Below are 16,986 nucleotides of genomic sequence, written 5' to 3'. Positions count from 1 at the left end.
CTTTCTTTTTCAATATTCCTTTGGCTATTCGAGGTCTTTTCTGGTTCCATACAAATTTTAGGATTATTTGTTTCATTTCTTTGAAAAAAATGGATGGTACTTTGATAGGGATTGCATTCAATGTGTAGATTGTTTTAGGTAGCATAGACATTTTCACAATATTTATTCTTCCAATCCAGGAGCATGGAACATTTTTCTATTTCTTTGTGTCTTCCTCAATTTCTTTCATGAGTACTTTATAGTTTTCTGTGTATAGATTCTTAGTCTCTTTGGTTAGGTTTATTCCTAGGTATCTTATGGTTTTGGGTGCAATTGTAAATGGGATTGACTCCTTAATTTCTCTTTCTTCTGTCTTGTTGTTGGTGTAGAGAAATGCAATTGATTTCTGTGCATTGATTTTATATCCTGACACTTTACTGAATTCCTGTACAAGTTCTAGCAGTTTTGGAGTGGAGTCTTTTGGGTTTTCCACATATAGTATCATATCATCTGCAAAGAGTGATAGTTTGACTTCTTCTTTGCTGATTTGGATGCCTTTAATTTCCTTTTGTTGTCTGATTGCTGAGGCTAGGACTTCTAGTACTATGTTGAATAGCAGTGGTGATAACGGACATCCCTGCCGTGTTCCTGACCTTAGCAGAAAAGCTTTCAGTTTTTCTCCATTGACAATGATATTTGCGGTGGGTTTTTCATAGTTTGGCTTTGATAATATTGAGGTATGTGCCGTCTGTCCCTACACTTTGAAGAGTTTTGATCAGGAAGGGATGCTGTACTTTGTCAAATGCTTTTTCAGCATCTATGGAGAGTATCATATGATTCTTGTTCTTTCTTTAATTAATGTGTTGTATCACACTGATTGATTTGCGGATGTTGAACCAACCTTGCAGCCCTGGAATAAATCCCACTTGGTTGTGGTGAATAATCCGTTTAATGTACTGTTGAATCCTATTGGCTAGTATTTTGGCGAGAATTTTTGCATCTGTGTTCATCAAGGATATTGGTCTGTAGTTCTCTTTTTGATGGGATCCTTGTCTGGTTTTGGGATCAAGGTGATGCTGGCCTCATAAAATTAGTTTGGAAGTTTTCCTTCTATTTCTATTTTTTGGAACAGTTTCAGGAGAATAGGAATTAGTTCTTCTTTAAATGTTTGGTAGAATTCCCCCGGGAAGCCGTCTGGCCCTGGGCTTTTGTTTGTTTGGAGATTTTTGACGACTGTTTCAATCTCCTTACTGGTTATGGGTCTGTTCAGGCTTTCCATTTCTTCCTGGTTCAGTTGTGGTAGTTTATATGTCTCTAGGAATGCATCCATTTCTTCCAGATTGTCAAATTTGTTGGCGTAGAGTTGCTCATAGTATGTTCTTATAATTGTCTGTATTTCTTTGGTGTTCGTTGTGATCTCTCCTCTTTCATTCATGATTTTATTTATTTGGGTCCTTTCTCTTTTCTTTTTGATAAGTCTGGCCAGGGGTTTATCAATCTTATTAATTCTTTCAAAGAACCAGCTCCTAGTTTCATTGATTTGTTCTATTGTTTTTTTGGTTTCTATTTCATTGATTTCTGCTCTGATTTTTATGATTTCTCTTCTCCTGCTGGGTTTAGGGTTTCTTTCTTGTTCTTTCTCCAGCTCCTTTAGGTGTAGGGTTAGGTTGTGTACCTGAGACCTTTCTTGTTTCTTGAGAAAGGCTTGTACCGCTATATATTTTCCTCTCAGGACTGCCTTTGTTGTGTCCCACAGATTTTGAACCATTGTGTTTTCATTATCATTTGTTTCCATGAATTTTTTCAATTCTTCTTTAATTTCCTGGTTGACCCATTCATTCTTTAGAAGGATGTTGTTTAGTTTCCATGTATTTGGGTTCATTCCAAATTTCCTCTTGTTATTGAGTTCTAGCTTCAGAGCATTGTGGTCTGAAAATATGCAGGGAATGATCCCAATTTTTTGATACCGGTTGAGACTTGATTTAGGACCGAGGATGTGATCTATTCTGGAGAATGTTCCATGTGCACTAGAGAAGAATATGTATTCTGTTGCTTTGGGATGAAATGTTCTGAATATATCTGTGATGTCCATCTGGTCCAGTGTGTCATTTAAGGCCTTGATTTCCTTGTTGATCTTTTGCTTGGATGATCTGTCCATTTCAGTGAGGGGAGTGTTAAAGTCCCCTACTATTATTGTATTACTGTTGATGTGTTTCTTTGAATTTGTTATTAATTGGTTTATATAGTTGGCTGCTCCCACGTTAGGGGCATAGATATTTAAAATTGTTAGATCTTCTTGTTGGACAGATCCTTTGAGTATGATATAGTGTCCTTCCTCATCACTTGTTATAGTCTTTGGCTTAAAATCTAATTGATCTGATATAAGGATTGCCACTCCTGCTTTCTTCTAATATCCATTAGCATGGTAAATTCTTTTCCACCCCCTCACTTTAAACCTGGAGGTGTCTTTGGGTTTAAGATGAGTTTCTTGTAGGCAACATCTAGATGTTTTGTTTTTTTATCCATTCTGATACCCTGTGTCTTTTGATTGGGGCATTTAGCCCACTAACATTCAGGGTAACTATTGAGAGATATGAATTTAGTGCCATTGTATTGCTTGGAAGGTGACTGTTATTGTATATTATCTCTGTTCCTTTCTGATCTACTACTTTTAGGGTCTCTCTTTGCTTAGAGGACCCCTTTCAATATTTCCTGTAGAGCTGGTTTGGTGTTTTCAAATTCTTTCAGTTTTTGTTTGTCCTGGAAGCTTTTAATCTCTCCTTCTATTTTCAATGATAGCCTAGCTGGATATAGTATTCTTGGCTGCATGTTTTTCTCGTTTAGTGCTCTGAATATATCATGCCAGCTCTTTCTGGCCTGCCAGGTCTCTGTGGATAAGTCTGCTGCCAATCTAATATTTTTACCATTGTATGTTACAGACTTCTTTTCCCAGGCTGCTTTCAGGATTTTCTCTTTGTCACTAAGACTTGTAAATTTGACTATTAGGTGACAGGGTGTGGACCTATTCTTATTGATCTTGAGGGGGGTTCTCTGAACTTCCTGGATTTTGATGCTTGTTCCCTTTGCCATATTGGGGAAATTCTCTCCAATAATTCTCTCCAATATACCTTCTGCTCCCCTGTTTCCTCTTCTTCTGGAATCCCAATTATTCTAATGTTGTTTCGTCTTATGGTGTCACTTATCTCTCAAATTCTCCCCTCATGGTCCAGTAGCTGTTTGTCCCTCTTTTGCTCAGCTTCTTTATTCTCTGTCATTTGATCTTCTATATTGCTAATTCTTTCTTCTGCCTCATTTATCCTAGCAGTGAGAGCCTCCATTTTTTATTGCACCTCATTAATAGCTTTTTTGATTTCCACTTGGTTAGATTTTAGTTCTTTTATTTCTCCAGAAAGGGCTTTTATATCTCCCAAGAGGGTTTCTCTAATATCTTCCATGCCTTTTTTGAGCCCGGCTAGAACCTTGAGAATCGTCATTCTGAACTCTTGATCTGACATATTACCAATGTCTGTATTGATTAGGTCCCTAGCCTTTGGTACTGCCTCTTGTTCTTTTTTTTGTGGTGAATTTTTCCGCCTTGTCATTTTGTCCAGATAAGAGTATATGAAGGAGCAAGTAAAATACTAGAAGGATGGCAACAACCCCAGGAAAATATGCTTTAACCAAATCAGAAGAGATCCCAAATCATGAGGGGGGAGAAAAGGATTAAAAAGACATTCAGAAAGACAAAAAAAAAAATGAAACAATTAAAAGAAGAAAATGAATAAAGAAAAAATATAAAAAGGAAAAAATGTATTAGATAAACTAGTTAAAAAAACGTTAAAAAAGAAAAGGGTAAAAGTTTAAAAAAATTTAGCAGAAGAAGAGGAAAAAAATTGAAAAAGGAAAAAAAAATTTAACTACAAGGCTAAAGAATCATGGGGAGAAAGCCATGAGCTCCGGCTTTGCTTTCTCCTCCTCTGGAATTCCGCTGCTCTCCTTGGTATTGAAACTGCACTCCTTCGTAGGTGAACTTGGTCCTGGCTGGATTTCTTGTTGCTCTTCTGGGGGAGGGGCCTGTTGTAGTGATTCTCAAGCGTCTTTGCCCCAGGTGGAGTTGCACCGCCCTTACCCAGGGCCGGGCTGAGTAATCCGCTCGGGTTTGCTTTCGGGGCTTTTGTTCCCTGAGCGCTTTCCGTAGAGTTCCGGAGGGCGGGAATGAAGATGGCGGCCTCCCAGTCTCCGGCCTGGAGGAGCCGAGAGCCCGGGGCCTCACTCCTCAGTGCGCCCTCAGAGAACAGCGCCCAATTACTCCTGTCACCCTGGCCTCTGGCCGCGCTCTGAGCTGACCAAACCTGTGACCGGTTCAAGGTAACCCCGAGCTTAGAGCTTACTCCTCGGCTCTCTCTCTGTAGCCGGCTTCCCCGTTCTAATACCTGTAAGCTCTGCGACACTCAGACACCCCCGATCCTTCTGTGACCCTGCGGGACCTGAGGCCGCGCTGACCCCGCGCGGGCTTCACCCCGGTTAAGCCTCTGGAGCGATGTCCCTCAGCGGAACAGACTTTTAAAAGTCCTGATTTTGTGCTCCGTTGCTCCGCCGCTTGCCAGGAGCCGGCCCCTCCCCCCGCGGTCTATCTTTCCATCACTTTGGATTCACTTCTCCGCCAGTCCTACCTTGCAGAAAGTGGTTGATTTTCTGTTTCTAGAATTGCTGTTCTTCTTCTCTTCAATCTCCCGTTGGATTTGTAGGTGTTTGCAATCTTTAGATAAGCTATCTAGCTGATCTCCCGCTACCTGAAGTAGTCTCAGCCTGCTGCTTCTCCGCCATCTTGACTCCTCTCCGATGATAGGACTCTAGAGCTGAGTCTGGAAGGGTGGATGGAGCAGTCATCCAGTGCCTGGTGCCAGACTCTCCTAAATTCAATCCACACAAGTCCTAAACTTAGGATACCTTGGAAACCTTCATGTGTTTTCAGTAAGCCCTGCCAGGATGTTTTCAGATGATAGTTTTGGCAGATTATTCCTTTTTCTTTAGTCTATAATAGCTCAAGAAGACCCCCTCCTAGACAGCTGATACTCCCCTTCTTGCAAGTTTTCTGATCTCGAAGGCACAGAAGAATATTTAACAGAGAGGAGAACAGTAAACATTAGATCTACAAATTGCACAGGGGGTTATGGCTCCTGCAGAGGCCCAGTCTGATGCCCTTCAGGTCTCTGATGGAAAGGCTCTCTCCCTGTCTCACCACCCCCACAGTTTTTTCTTCCTGGAATGCAAGTTCTCACTCTGCTCTTGGGTACATTCTCAGTTCCCCTTTATATCCTTGGCTCCTGATGAATATCCCTGCTGGGGTCTTTCTTCATTGATCCTCTAGGTGACTGACCACTTGCCAAGTTCCTTGGGGAACATAAGGAAAACCCTTTAGTTTTTGGTTTTGGTTTTGGTTTTTTTTGAAGCTTCTGCTGCTTCTCCATCTCTTTCAAAGGGGAACCAGAGCAACTGGAATATTACAAAACCAGTTACTACAACCAGAAAGATAAATCTATTTATCCAGAACTCTGCCACAAAATGTTTGGCTAGATCCCCCTACTGGAGGGAGCACTGCTATCCAGCCACATTTAACTGAACCCCACAATTAAACCAGACTATATATTACCTGTTTACTTGTTGTGTTTATCTATATAACATCTGCCCCCAAATTTAATGGCCTGAACAACAATGTATTATTATTAGATCTCACAATTCTGTGTACCAGGAATTTGGGCTTGGCTAAAGTCTCTTGGTGGTCTTTAGCTGGAGACTAGATTAGCCTAAGAGGGTCCAAGGCAATTTATCACATGTATATAGCACTTTGGTGAGGTCATCTGGAGAGCTGGGCCCCTCTCCCTGTCCACAGGGTTCCAGGTCTCTATACATGATCTCATGTTAAATCATGTAAGAAATCTAACAGGGCTCTTTTTTTTTTTAAAGAGGCTCTGAGAAACCAAGAGCCCTCTTAAAAATTAGTCTCAGGACCGGCATACAATACTTTTCATGAACTCTTGGCAGCAGTCACAAGACAGCCCAGATCCAAGGGAAGGGAAGGGCTCTCTACTTGTGGATGGGAAGGGTCAAAGTATTTGTGGCCATCCAACACAATTACAACCTCTTACAAAAACTAAGTTGTAATTAATCCCCTTTTACATATAAGAAAACAGACCCAAAGACACCAAGTGATTTGTCAAATGTTGGAAGGAATGGCCATGAAAGAGTTGGGACTACAACTGCTTTTCTTGCTAAAGGCAAAAATGCTCCTGTAACTAATAAATTTACTGATTCAGTGGAGCTCTCTATCCCCTTAGTCCAAAGTCCTAAAGACCACTAGCTTGCACTTTATGAGTTGGGAACCGTGGGGGGTAAGTCTGTGGTGAAAGATTTGTCTTCCTGATCCCATTGCGATACTTGGATCTCAGCAGCCAGGTGTTACTTTGTCTCTTCTCTCATGCACTCGATACTTCTCTCTTTAGTTGATCTTGATTAGACATTTGGTCTCAGTGACCGTCTAGGATGTTGCCTTTGATCCTTTCAGGTAGGAGAACTGGGCCTGGATTAAGTCCATAAGAAGATACTACACATAATCAAATTCATTGCTTATAATCAATATGGTCTCAATGCTTCCATTCACTTTTAGGGGCCAACTCATTCACCATTTTGTTTCTTATAATTGACTGCCAGAAGAGATGTTGAACCAAGTGACTTCCATTTTATTTGTTAAATAATTTAGAGCCCCTGATTCCAAAGTGCATTTGAATCTATTTGAATTCATATATATTTGTGTGTATATCTATATATACTCCTGATCTTTTACTTATTTATGTATATGTATACACACACACATACATATATATACTTATATGCTTAGATATTAGATATATACATAAAAGATCAGAAGGCATAGAGGTAAGAATAATAACTATTATTTATTAATATTTATGTGCCAGGAACTTTCTATTTTAAAACATTTTGTCATCAATTCTGACCGTCAAACAAGGAGGTGGACACAGTGATTCCCACATTACATGTGAGGAAGCTGGATCGTGGAGAGGTCATATAACTGATCCTGAGACCATAGAGCTAATAAACGGTTAAGGCAGGGAGACTTGATACCCAGATCAAGACATAGAGTTGACTGCTCAAATCTCCTCTAATTCTGAGAATCTAAGGTTCCAAGTTATTCTCCTTGCTCCTTCTGCTTTCCCTGTGGTTGGATGGCAGGAAGTGAGGAGGAAGAATTTTCCTTAATTGCAGGACGAGTGGGGAAGAGATTAGCATGGAGCTTAAAATACATGACTGTCTTCTAAGAGTTGTCAAAGTAAATTGTGTCCCCAGAGACATTTAAAAGCAATTTGAGCACACATTTACACATGGCTGCAGTTGGGGAAGCGGGTGGCTGGTGTATGAAAGGGGATTTTAATGGAGTTCTATAAGCAATAGTTTGAAATGCTTTTGCATAAGACATTTCTTTGCAAAAACTCATGCCACATCTTAGTTAATCCGGGCCATCTGGAACCTCACTTGTCACTTAAACATTCATTTAACCGCTTTGTAAAAGTATTCTAATTAAAAAAGAATGGGACTTGTCCAAAGGAAGTGTAGAGAACAGATATTGCAGATAAATCTATCCCTAAGATGAGACAAAACTGCTTTCCCTGATGAGCACTAACCACCTAGCCTGTCAACCAGCAATCCTTCCGCCTGAATTTGTTGTAACTCAGCTTCTTTAGTGGAGCACGCAGCAATGTTGGTTGCAATGGACATTTTCCAGTTCAAAAAACTTTTGGTGACTCATCCTGGCATAACATGCAAAAACTTCTGAGACAGTGGTTCTCAGGTTACCAGACCACCAGCAGCAGTGTCGCCCAGGAACATAACAGAAATGCGAATTCTTGGGCCTGGTTCCAAATCTTCCAGCAACCTGTTTCAGCAAAGCCTCCAGGCAATTCTGTTGCATGCTGCAGTCTGAGAACCACTGCCTTTCAGCCGGACTTTTTAAATATATTTTTTTCTATGTCCTTACAAACACTCTGTGGTCCAGCTAACTTGTATTCTTTTTATGTTTATATGGCTATGTGGAGACATGGATATAGATTTATGGTTTTATTTTATATATTTATATATGATAAAAATATATATGTAATAAATATAAATAGTTATTTGTATATTTAATATATAATATAAATTTATTTATGTACTATATATAAATTATATATTTTTGATATATATAAATTTTATATATATATATATAATTTCTGTTTTCAGACCTTTGTCTAGACTGTTTATAGTACATGGATTACACTTTCTTCTCTACCATCCTGACCCAGGCTCTGGTGTCCACTTTAAAAGATATTTGTTGGAGAAAACCTTTCCATCCCTCTACCAAATATGACCCTTACATCCCAAAAACTTGGTCCTACATTGTAATGGAATTTATTTTAAATGGTAGTGGCTACGGGTTTATTATGTATTCAACCCATTCTGTGAACATCCCCTCTATCGAGCATTGTACGAGGCATTGGGGATATAGTGGTAAACAAAGCAAATGTTTCTGGATCTTATAAATCAGGTAAGGTGGACTTTTCTCACCCCCTGTCATAGATCATAGCTCTTTGAGGGAGTGCGGGTGTCTTGTACCTCCAGGTGTCCCCCAGGCTGTATTAAGTTATGGTGAGCAGGGCAGAAGGCAACGTGCTAGTCTTCTCTGGTCTTCAGAGGATGCACGGGAGTCTTGTGCTCTCATTGGTAGTGGCACACTGTAGCATGTGCTGAGGAAACGGAGGCCATACTATTGGGGCACCTCACTCCTTCTAAACCAGGCTTTCTTAACCTCACCACTGTGGACGTTGTAAGTTAAGTGATTGTTTTTTGTGGAGTGAGGGACAGTCTTATCCATTGTGAGACATGTAGCACCTCTGACTTCTACCCACTGGTGCCAATAGCATCACCCTTCCCAGTTGTGACAACAACAGATGTCGCTAGACCTTGCCAAGTACCCCTTGGTGAGCCAAACCAACCTGAGTTGAATCCAACTGGGTGTGTGTTTCCTACAGAAAGTAAGACTTCAGAAAAATATAAAAACTCTCCTTAGATGTCTGTAGGAGCATTATGCAAAAAAGAATTTGAGATAGAAATGTACAATTGAGCCAGAGGGTGAAGCTGGAGGTTGAAGAGAATCAGTTGTGGAAGGAATTTTCTTAACTTCAGGACAGTCTTAAGTTTAGAAAGTAGCGCAGTGGGCTATGGTGAGTTCCCCGTCCCTGGGAATCCAGGTCTGGATACACTTCATTTTAGAGAAGATTTGGGGATTTCAGGATTTTGAGGATCCTACAAGTTCTGAGATTCAGCGATTCTGATTGTTTCTAAAGTGGCTTTTAAAAAATAGAAAAAATAGAATCATCCCTTGGGGACTTTGGGAAGGGGGCAGAGTGAAGTAATAATGATGAAATTGATGTCCTGGCCTTTGAGTCAAACTGCCTGGACTAGATCCCAGCTCAGCGCTCACCTTGGGCACATTCTGAGCCTTCTGTGTGTTTGTTTCCTCATCTACAAAACCGGTGCCTTTGTAGTTCCTGTCTCAGGAGTCGCCGTGGGGACTAAATGAGATAATCCAGGGAGAGCCCTTGGTAAGTAAACTCAGCCGATGCGCTTTGCCTGATCTCCAGAGAGCTTGCAAATTTAGCTACTTCTGCCTAGTGGTGGTGTTATGTGTGTTTTGGAGCAGTTCATGAAAGGATAAATAGTTTTGTTATTTGCAGGGGTAATATAATTCAAATATAGAAATGAAAAAACAGCCACGACAGGTAACCAGTCTGATTTCTGTCTGGTTCCTGAACTGTAAACAAAGGTTAGAATTTTTAAGGAAACTCCATTAGTCAATTAACACTCGGGCTCAATTTTTATTAATCATTTTATTCAGTGATGTTTATTTTCACTTACTTAATTTAGATTCTTGAATGCAGACATCAAGAGAATGTTTATTTTTCTCAATTCATTGCTAGAAAGCAAAGATTAGAAAGTTATCAAGAAAGATAGAAGGATATGACGTGGCTTACTTAGGGCAGCTGCCTCACATGTGCCGAAGCCTTGGTAAGAATCTTGAACCCATCAGTCACGTGGCTGCTATGATCGGAGTTCCAAATAAAAACCTCATATTTTCTACTCCGTGTTACTTAAAAATCAAAGTATGTCTGTCATTAGACAGCATCAGGCTGGATATGATAGAGGGGAAGATTCAAGTCAAACAGATACCAAGACGCAGTTTGGTATTTTTCCTTTGCATCCTTACCTACCCCTTCCAACTTAGCCAATCCAATTCAAATAACATAAATAACATAAAATTATTTTTTTCCTTTTACTGATTGCTGATTTTTAAAGTAGGAAATAAAGGACTTTTCTTAGGCTTACCCAACCACCCCACAGCATGCGAAAGTAACTTTCTATAACTGTCTGTGCAAGAGACCAACGATGCCTCCCCCTTAACCCCTGTGGAATGAGCTGTCCAAGTAACCTTCTTTCAGGTATCCATTATCCAGCATACTTACTGCTTAGGTCAAATAGGGAAAAGACTGGTGAAATGTGTATGACATCCATGGTATTCCCCCTTGAGGTTGAACTTCAAAGGGAAATCTGCCATCACTATTTACTTCTCTATGGCAGGAACTCCTAGTAACCTCAGGTAATACAAATAAAGTGAGAACACTGGATGAGCAGACCATGGAGAGATCATTTTTTTAAAAAAATTAAATCTAACTATTTTTATTGAGGTATAGTTGACATACGATATTATATTACTTAGGTGTACAACACAGTGATTTGACACTTACGTACTTTTTTACGAATGATCACCACAATAAGCCTAGTTGCCATTGGTCACCATACATGGTATTGCAGTGTTATTGACCATATTCACTATGCTGTACTTTACATCCCCATGACTTATTTTTTTACAATTGGAAGTTGGTCTCCTTTGATCTTCACCTATTTTGCCCATCCTCCCCTACCCCGACTATGAACACGAGGAGATTTTATTGTGCACAAGATAGATATTCATCATGCCGTGGAAATGAGGCGATCACTCTGGCCAAGAAAGACTTTCACAAAAATGTTCTGAGCGCTAATATGACTATCTATTCTAAAGTCTTCTTCTGTACATTCTCTTGTCTTCCCAACATGACCTCCTAAATATCTGTATCCACATAAGGAAGTTTAAAGTCTCTTTGCAGCTAAGATGTCCTGCTTCCTCAAACTGACCTTTTGTCCCATAACATACTTAATTTTGCCTTGTCTTCTGCACTTTTGCATTTCTGTAACATTGGAGACCCAACCAAAATCCCTGAAATCTTGTCTTCATTTAACTTTTGTTCCAAGCCTCAAAAATCATAAATCGTACAGCAAAGATAGGGCAACATCTGTTCTCCACTTAGCCCTTGATTGCTTCCTTCGGGATGGTAGATGGAGGGATGTTATAACTTTGAGCTATGATCTGAAAGTACACTGAATCAAACAAAGATAATCTTACCTAGAACAAAGTATCTATGAAGGAAATGTCTGACATTCAAAATCATTTTTATGGAAGCAGAAAATTTTGCTGGAAAGAGACTAACTTAAGCCAACTTTGTTAGTTAGCTGGAGTTGTCATAACGAGTACCACAAGTTAGGTGCTTGGAACAGGAAATGTGTTGTCTCATAGTTCTGGAAGCTAGAAGTCTGAGGTCAAGGTGTCAGCAGAGCCACACTCCCCCTGAAACCTGTAGAGGAAGGATTTTTTCCTTGGCTCTTCTTAGCCTTTTGGTGGTTTGCTGGCAGTCTTTGGTGTTCCTTGGCCTGCAGAGGCATCATTCCAATCCTCCATCTCTGAGTATATCTGAATCTGTGTCCAAATTTCATTTTTTCTAAGGACATCAGCCATATGGGATCAAGGCCTACACTAATGTCTTTATTTTTACTGTATTACCTCTGTGAAGACTCTATGTACAAATAAAGTCATATTCTAAGGGACTGTGGGTTAGAACTTCAACATATCTGTTAGGAAAGGGAGAGAGGACACAACTCAGTCTGGGATACCAGCTTAAGCAAAAAAAGGAATTTATTGGAAAGATATTTGGTGACTTACTTAATTGAAAGAAGAGCTAAAGCAAGAAGACCTAAAAAGGCAAGAGCATGGTTGCCCAACCACCCAAGGAGCAGGACCTACTCCCAGCCTCACTAGGAAGCTGCTGTATCAAGCGACCTCCACTGACTTCTCCATCTTTGCATCACTCCACATGGCATTCAGAATCCCAGGAGAAAGTCTGATTGGGTCACTACGTGGCCAGAAAAATTGGGAGCACCATCATTTGCTCTCCCAACAACATGAAAACAACAGAGAAGAGATAATTCCCAAAGGCTTTGGATTGCTATTACCAAAATAAAGGAGGTAGGATATTAAATGGATAAAACTAAATGTCTTATCTAGACTCTCCAGCAGGAAATGAGGAAGGGAGCACAATTTGGGAAAAAATATTTTCATGTACTCCAAATTCATGATTAATTCTATGTTCATAATAAATCCTTGATGATTATTAATATGGCCATTCAGAAAAGTTTGTCAATCTGATATGATTTGCCTTTCCTGTAAGTCAAGATCATGGAGGGAATTCCAGCTAATCATGATTCTTTTACTGCATTGTCTTTAGTTATATTTTGCTACCATGTCAGGTTTATAGATAGAGAAAATGAGTTTCCAAGTGAGTCTTTCTCCCAATCTTTGGTCCCTTGTTCCCTGTACTCTGGTCCAGGTCAGGACACCTGCTGTGTTGCTGGCCACAGGAAGCCTCCTGTCACGTTACTGTCAGCTGCTCCCTGATGCCTTCGAGGGAAGGGTATAATTCTCCCCTCTCCACTTCAGAGGCACCCACTTCTCATGTTCTGGCACGGAGTGGGCTCTCTTTCTTATTCCACCCTCTTTCCCAAGTCATCCCACCACCACCTCTTCAAAGAATATAGCCATTGTTATGTTAGTTATGCTTTGAATTAAGAAAAAAGAAGAGGTGGGAAAAATTAAAGCCAGTTGCATAAAATGAGGGATATAAGGGGGTGTCTCATCATTAAATGGTATAAAATCTTAAAGAATAGACTTATCCTCCAAGCTTTCTGTTTGCACTTATTCTTTGAAACTTCCAAAGAACAAAGAGCTAATAGACCTACTGGAGTATTTTGCCTGTTGTTAAATTCCCTGAATGCCCTGGGCATGAAGGTGGTGATCTCCAAGACTGGAAAAACATGCAGGGAGCAGTCTGAGAGTTAGAGACCACATCACTGAGTGGAGCAGGTTGCATCTCTCTCTGGAGGAAAGAAGGAAGCTAGTAACTGGCAGAGCAGGGACTGGTAAGCAGTGAGTCACATGAGGGAGAGCACCTCCCAATAAATGAGGGTGAGGTGGTCTCTACCAGTAGGTAGGACATGGTGAAGCAGGGAGTATTTGAAATTTTACATTCTTGGCATCAGAGAAACAATTAAATGGCCTAGTCCTGAAGTATTGCATGTCATTTCTGTTCATAACTCTTTGGCCAGACAAATCATTTGGCCCCATCCAACTACAAGGGGGTCAGAAGCACGTGTGCCCAGAAGGGGGAGCTGGACATATTTAGCAAACAGCAGCAATGACTTCCACTTGTCAAAATGCAGACTCCCTCCCCAACAGACTCGGATTCAGGAGATCCTTGGAATCTGCATTTTAAATGGGCCTCCTCAGGTGAGTCTGAAGCAAGGGAGAAGAGTGGAGTCTCTGGAACACTGATTTAGAACTTCACCTCAGGATAGCCAGGTGATCAAGAGGATGGGGGCAAATCTGACATCCAGTTCTTAGTGCTCAGATGTAGGGGCAAGCCTGGGAGACTTCATCTTGTTATCAAAGGGGGCCACAGATGCCTGGACACTGCAGTCCAGAGGGCTAGACAGAAGATCCTAAAGTCCCCAGGCACGGAGGTAAGTGTTGGAGCCATGCCTGAGACAAAGCAGGCCCTCAGGTGTGTATCAAGCTTCTCAATGACAGCAGGAAGAAGAAGAGGGATATGGGGCCAACTCCAGCAGTGACTCTCAGCCGTGATCTAAGGTTGATACTTATGTCCACAGAAGTCATGGGCAATATCACATCCCATTATGTAATTGCTTCTTTCTTACCTCTGTCCTTTACTGGCATCATCTTCCCTTCCTCTACTTCCCTCTCTCTCTGCCTTCTCCCCATTATTTTCTCTTCTTTTCCTTCCTTATTTTTCTTCTTAGTCCCCCCTCCAACTTTCCTCTTTCCCAGCATTTCCTCTTCATACACCCCCTCTCCTCTCTGCTCCTTCTCCACTCTTCTTTCTCCTGAATCATTCTTCCCTCCTTCTCCCTCTCATTCCTCCTTTCCCATGGTACCCACACCTTCTATTCTCTCTCCAGGTATTATGCCATCTGCTGCCAGCCTCTGGTCTATAGGAACAAGATGACCCCTCTGCGCATCGCATTAATGCTGGGAGGCTGCTGGGTCATCCCTATGTTTATCTCTTTCCTCCCTATAATGCAAGGCTGGAATAATATTGGCATCATTGATCTGGTGAGTACCTGTGCAGACCCTGCTAGTTTCCTCTCTTGATGAACTTTATTTGCTTGGGATTCTAAATAAACAAACAATATCAGGTTGGGTTGATAGTCCAAGAAAGATTCTAATAGTGGTCTGAGTGATAACAGTAACAACTGAAAAGTGCAGGCCAACATTTTGGAATGTTTGCTGTATGCCAGAAAGTATGCTCAGACTCTACATAGGATCCTGACAACATCCTTCTCTCATCTCATCCAGATGAGAAAAGTCTGGCTCAAAAAGGTGAAGTGACATGCCAGTAAATAGCGGAACAGGTACTCAAAGCTTAGCATTCAAACTACAGAGCCCGAGGCATGTGAGGTGCCCCGAGAGGCCTTCAGCCCATTTCATGGCTTCCAGTGATCCGCAGAAAACACGTCACATGGGTGGAGGCTTCCAGAGAATGGGGAGAGGCTCCTGGGCCAGGAGTTAAGAGAACTGGACCTTGAGCCCAGCTCTGTCCCTGACCCTGAAGGACTGCAATGAGAAGGTGCACTGGTCTTCAGTGGAGGAGCGTGTCTTGTAGGGGTGTAGGAGAGCAGCACGGGATGTGCATGCCAAGCGTTTGCCAGCCTCTGTCCAGATGATCTTCAAGCTCTGACACGGTGCTGATAGTGCCAAACTTGCAGTGAAGATCCAAAGTTACCATGGGGTTCACTGGCAGTGATAGATCCCTAAGGAAGTTGTCAAGCAGTCACTTTGCAGTGGGGACCATGTTGAGGTAGGAAGGGGATTGGAGATGACAGATTGAGAGCAGGCTTCCCCCCAAAAATCCTAGTTAGAGTAGGAGCTGCTTGTTCTTCTCTCCACCACATTCCCAGCCCCTAATCTTGCCTTGTTCTTTGTCCAGGAAAGGATACCCAAGCCAAGGCTGGGCCAGGATTTGCATGTGGTATGTCAGAACAAGAGTTCCTTGGGCTTCTGAAAGAAATGCTGGGGACAAAGGAGTGGAGAAGTAAAAGGGGATTCATACCAGGGAGACTGTATGGATATTTTCTTGAGTCCTATCCTTCTTCTTTCAAACTTCCAGTTTCACCATTTTCAAGGGAGATGAAATTCAAGTTTCCAATGACCAGTAGAGTAATAATTATGGCTGGCCAAGTTGAACACTTACTGTTGGCCGAGTCCATGTTCACTTAATCATCACTTCTGTGACCCTCACTTGGGCCTCACAACCATGCCATGAGGTTGATCCTATCATTGCCCTCAGTAAAGGAGCATCGGAGAGGTTAAGTTATGAGCTGAAGTCAGATTGGCAGGGGAGTGGTCGTGACTCTAGCTACTGCACTCCAGAGTCTAGGCTCTTAATCCCTGTGCTAGACTTACTCCCTAATGAAGAAGGCATTTAGAAGCATAAGCTTTTTGTGCATCAGAACTTTCAAAAAAAGTACAACACTCTTACCTTTGGATATAGAATTTCTAAGGGAAATCATTTTAGAGAATTGCTGTCCATTTTGAGGGTGAGATAGAGGCATCCCCAATTCACTTCATGCAGCTGGGGAATGGGGCATCTGCTTGCTGGGTGAGATAGAGGCATCCCCAATTCACTTCATGCAGCTGGGAAATGGGGCATCTGCTTGCTGCAAATACTAGATGCCTAGTATTTGCTCCATGATGCTGTGATTGCATTGCCTATCTTTCCACTCACCTGCATACTGAATTGGCCTAGAGAGAAGCTAGCACGACCCATACGTTCACAATACTGATACAGCTGCTTCTCATCATTCGTAGTAAGTGGGTTCTATAAAGTTGCCACAAGTCCCAAATTAGCAAATACTGACTCTGCTCCTTGGAGAAATACAGGGCTAGTTTCCTATAGGTTCTGGTCACAATATTTTCATCGACTAGTCAATACATAATATATGCTGCTTAGCAGAGAGGCCCACGAGATATATGGTGACTGTAAGGCTGATACAAAATAATGGAAAATAGAATCTGCAAACGCTAATCAGAAGAAAGCTGGTGTAGCTGTACTATTATCAGTGATAAAATATATTTAAGGCAAGTCATACTGCTTGAGATAAAGAGAAATATTTCCTTATGACAAAAAGGTCAATTCAATAGGAAGGTATATTTTAATCTTATAATATGCTATGAGACAAGATGCTAGATAAAACACAAATAAGATAACATGTGTGTATCATAGATGTTATTCATGCATTTGCTCATGTATGTGTTCACAGCGGATGCAGGCTGACCTCGGACAGCTCTCTTCAGCCAAGGGCTCTTCCTAGACAAAGCTGATAACACAGAGCTGTCAGTAGACAGAGTTTATAGTAGGGAGAAGAGTCTGTCAATCTTTACAAGAGATCCAGTGTATCACAATATCTAATACTAGTGAGGTTTATTCCAGGAATGTAACACAATCACTATAA

General features: G+C 41.3%; 1 protein-coding gene across 5 annotated transcripts in view; it reads left to right on the top strand.

Annotated features, from left to right (window-relative positions):
* The window catches only part of HTR4 (5-hydroxytryptamine receptor 4), a 188,364-nt gene that overhangs the window by 114,346 nt on the left and 57,032 nt on the right, over nt 1-16,986 (top strand). For all 5 annotated transcript variants that reach the window (XM_047731440.1, XM_047731438.1, XM_047731436.1 and 2 more), the window contains exons 5-6: nt 14,434-14,587; nt 15,462-15,503. In XM_047731440.1, the coding sequence (XP_047587396.1) occupies nt 14,434-14,587; nt 15,462-15,503 (196 nt within the window). The remainder of the gene's footprint in view (nt 1-14,433; nt 14,588-15,461; nt 15,504-16,986) is intronic.

This window comes from Lutra lutra, chromosome 5 (assembly GCF_902655055.1).
Source record: "Lutra lutra chromosome 5, mLutLut1.2, whole genome shotgun sequence".
NCBI classification, from domain to species: Eukaryota; Metazoa; Chordata; class Mammalia; order Carnivora; family Mustelidae; genus Lutra; species Lutra lutra.
Note: the sequence above shows the minus strand (reverse complement) of the source record. Positions and strands in the feature narration are given on the sequence as shown.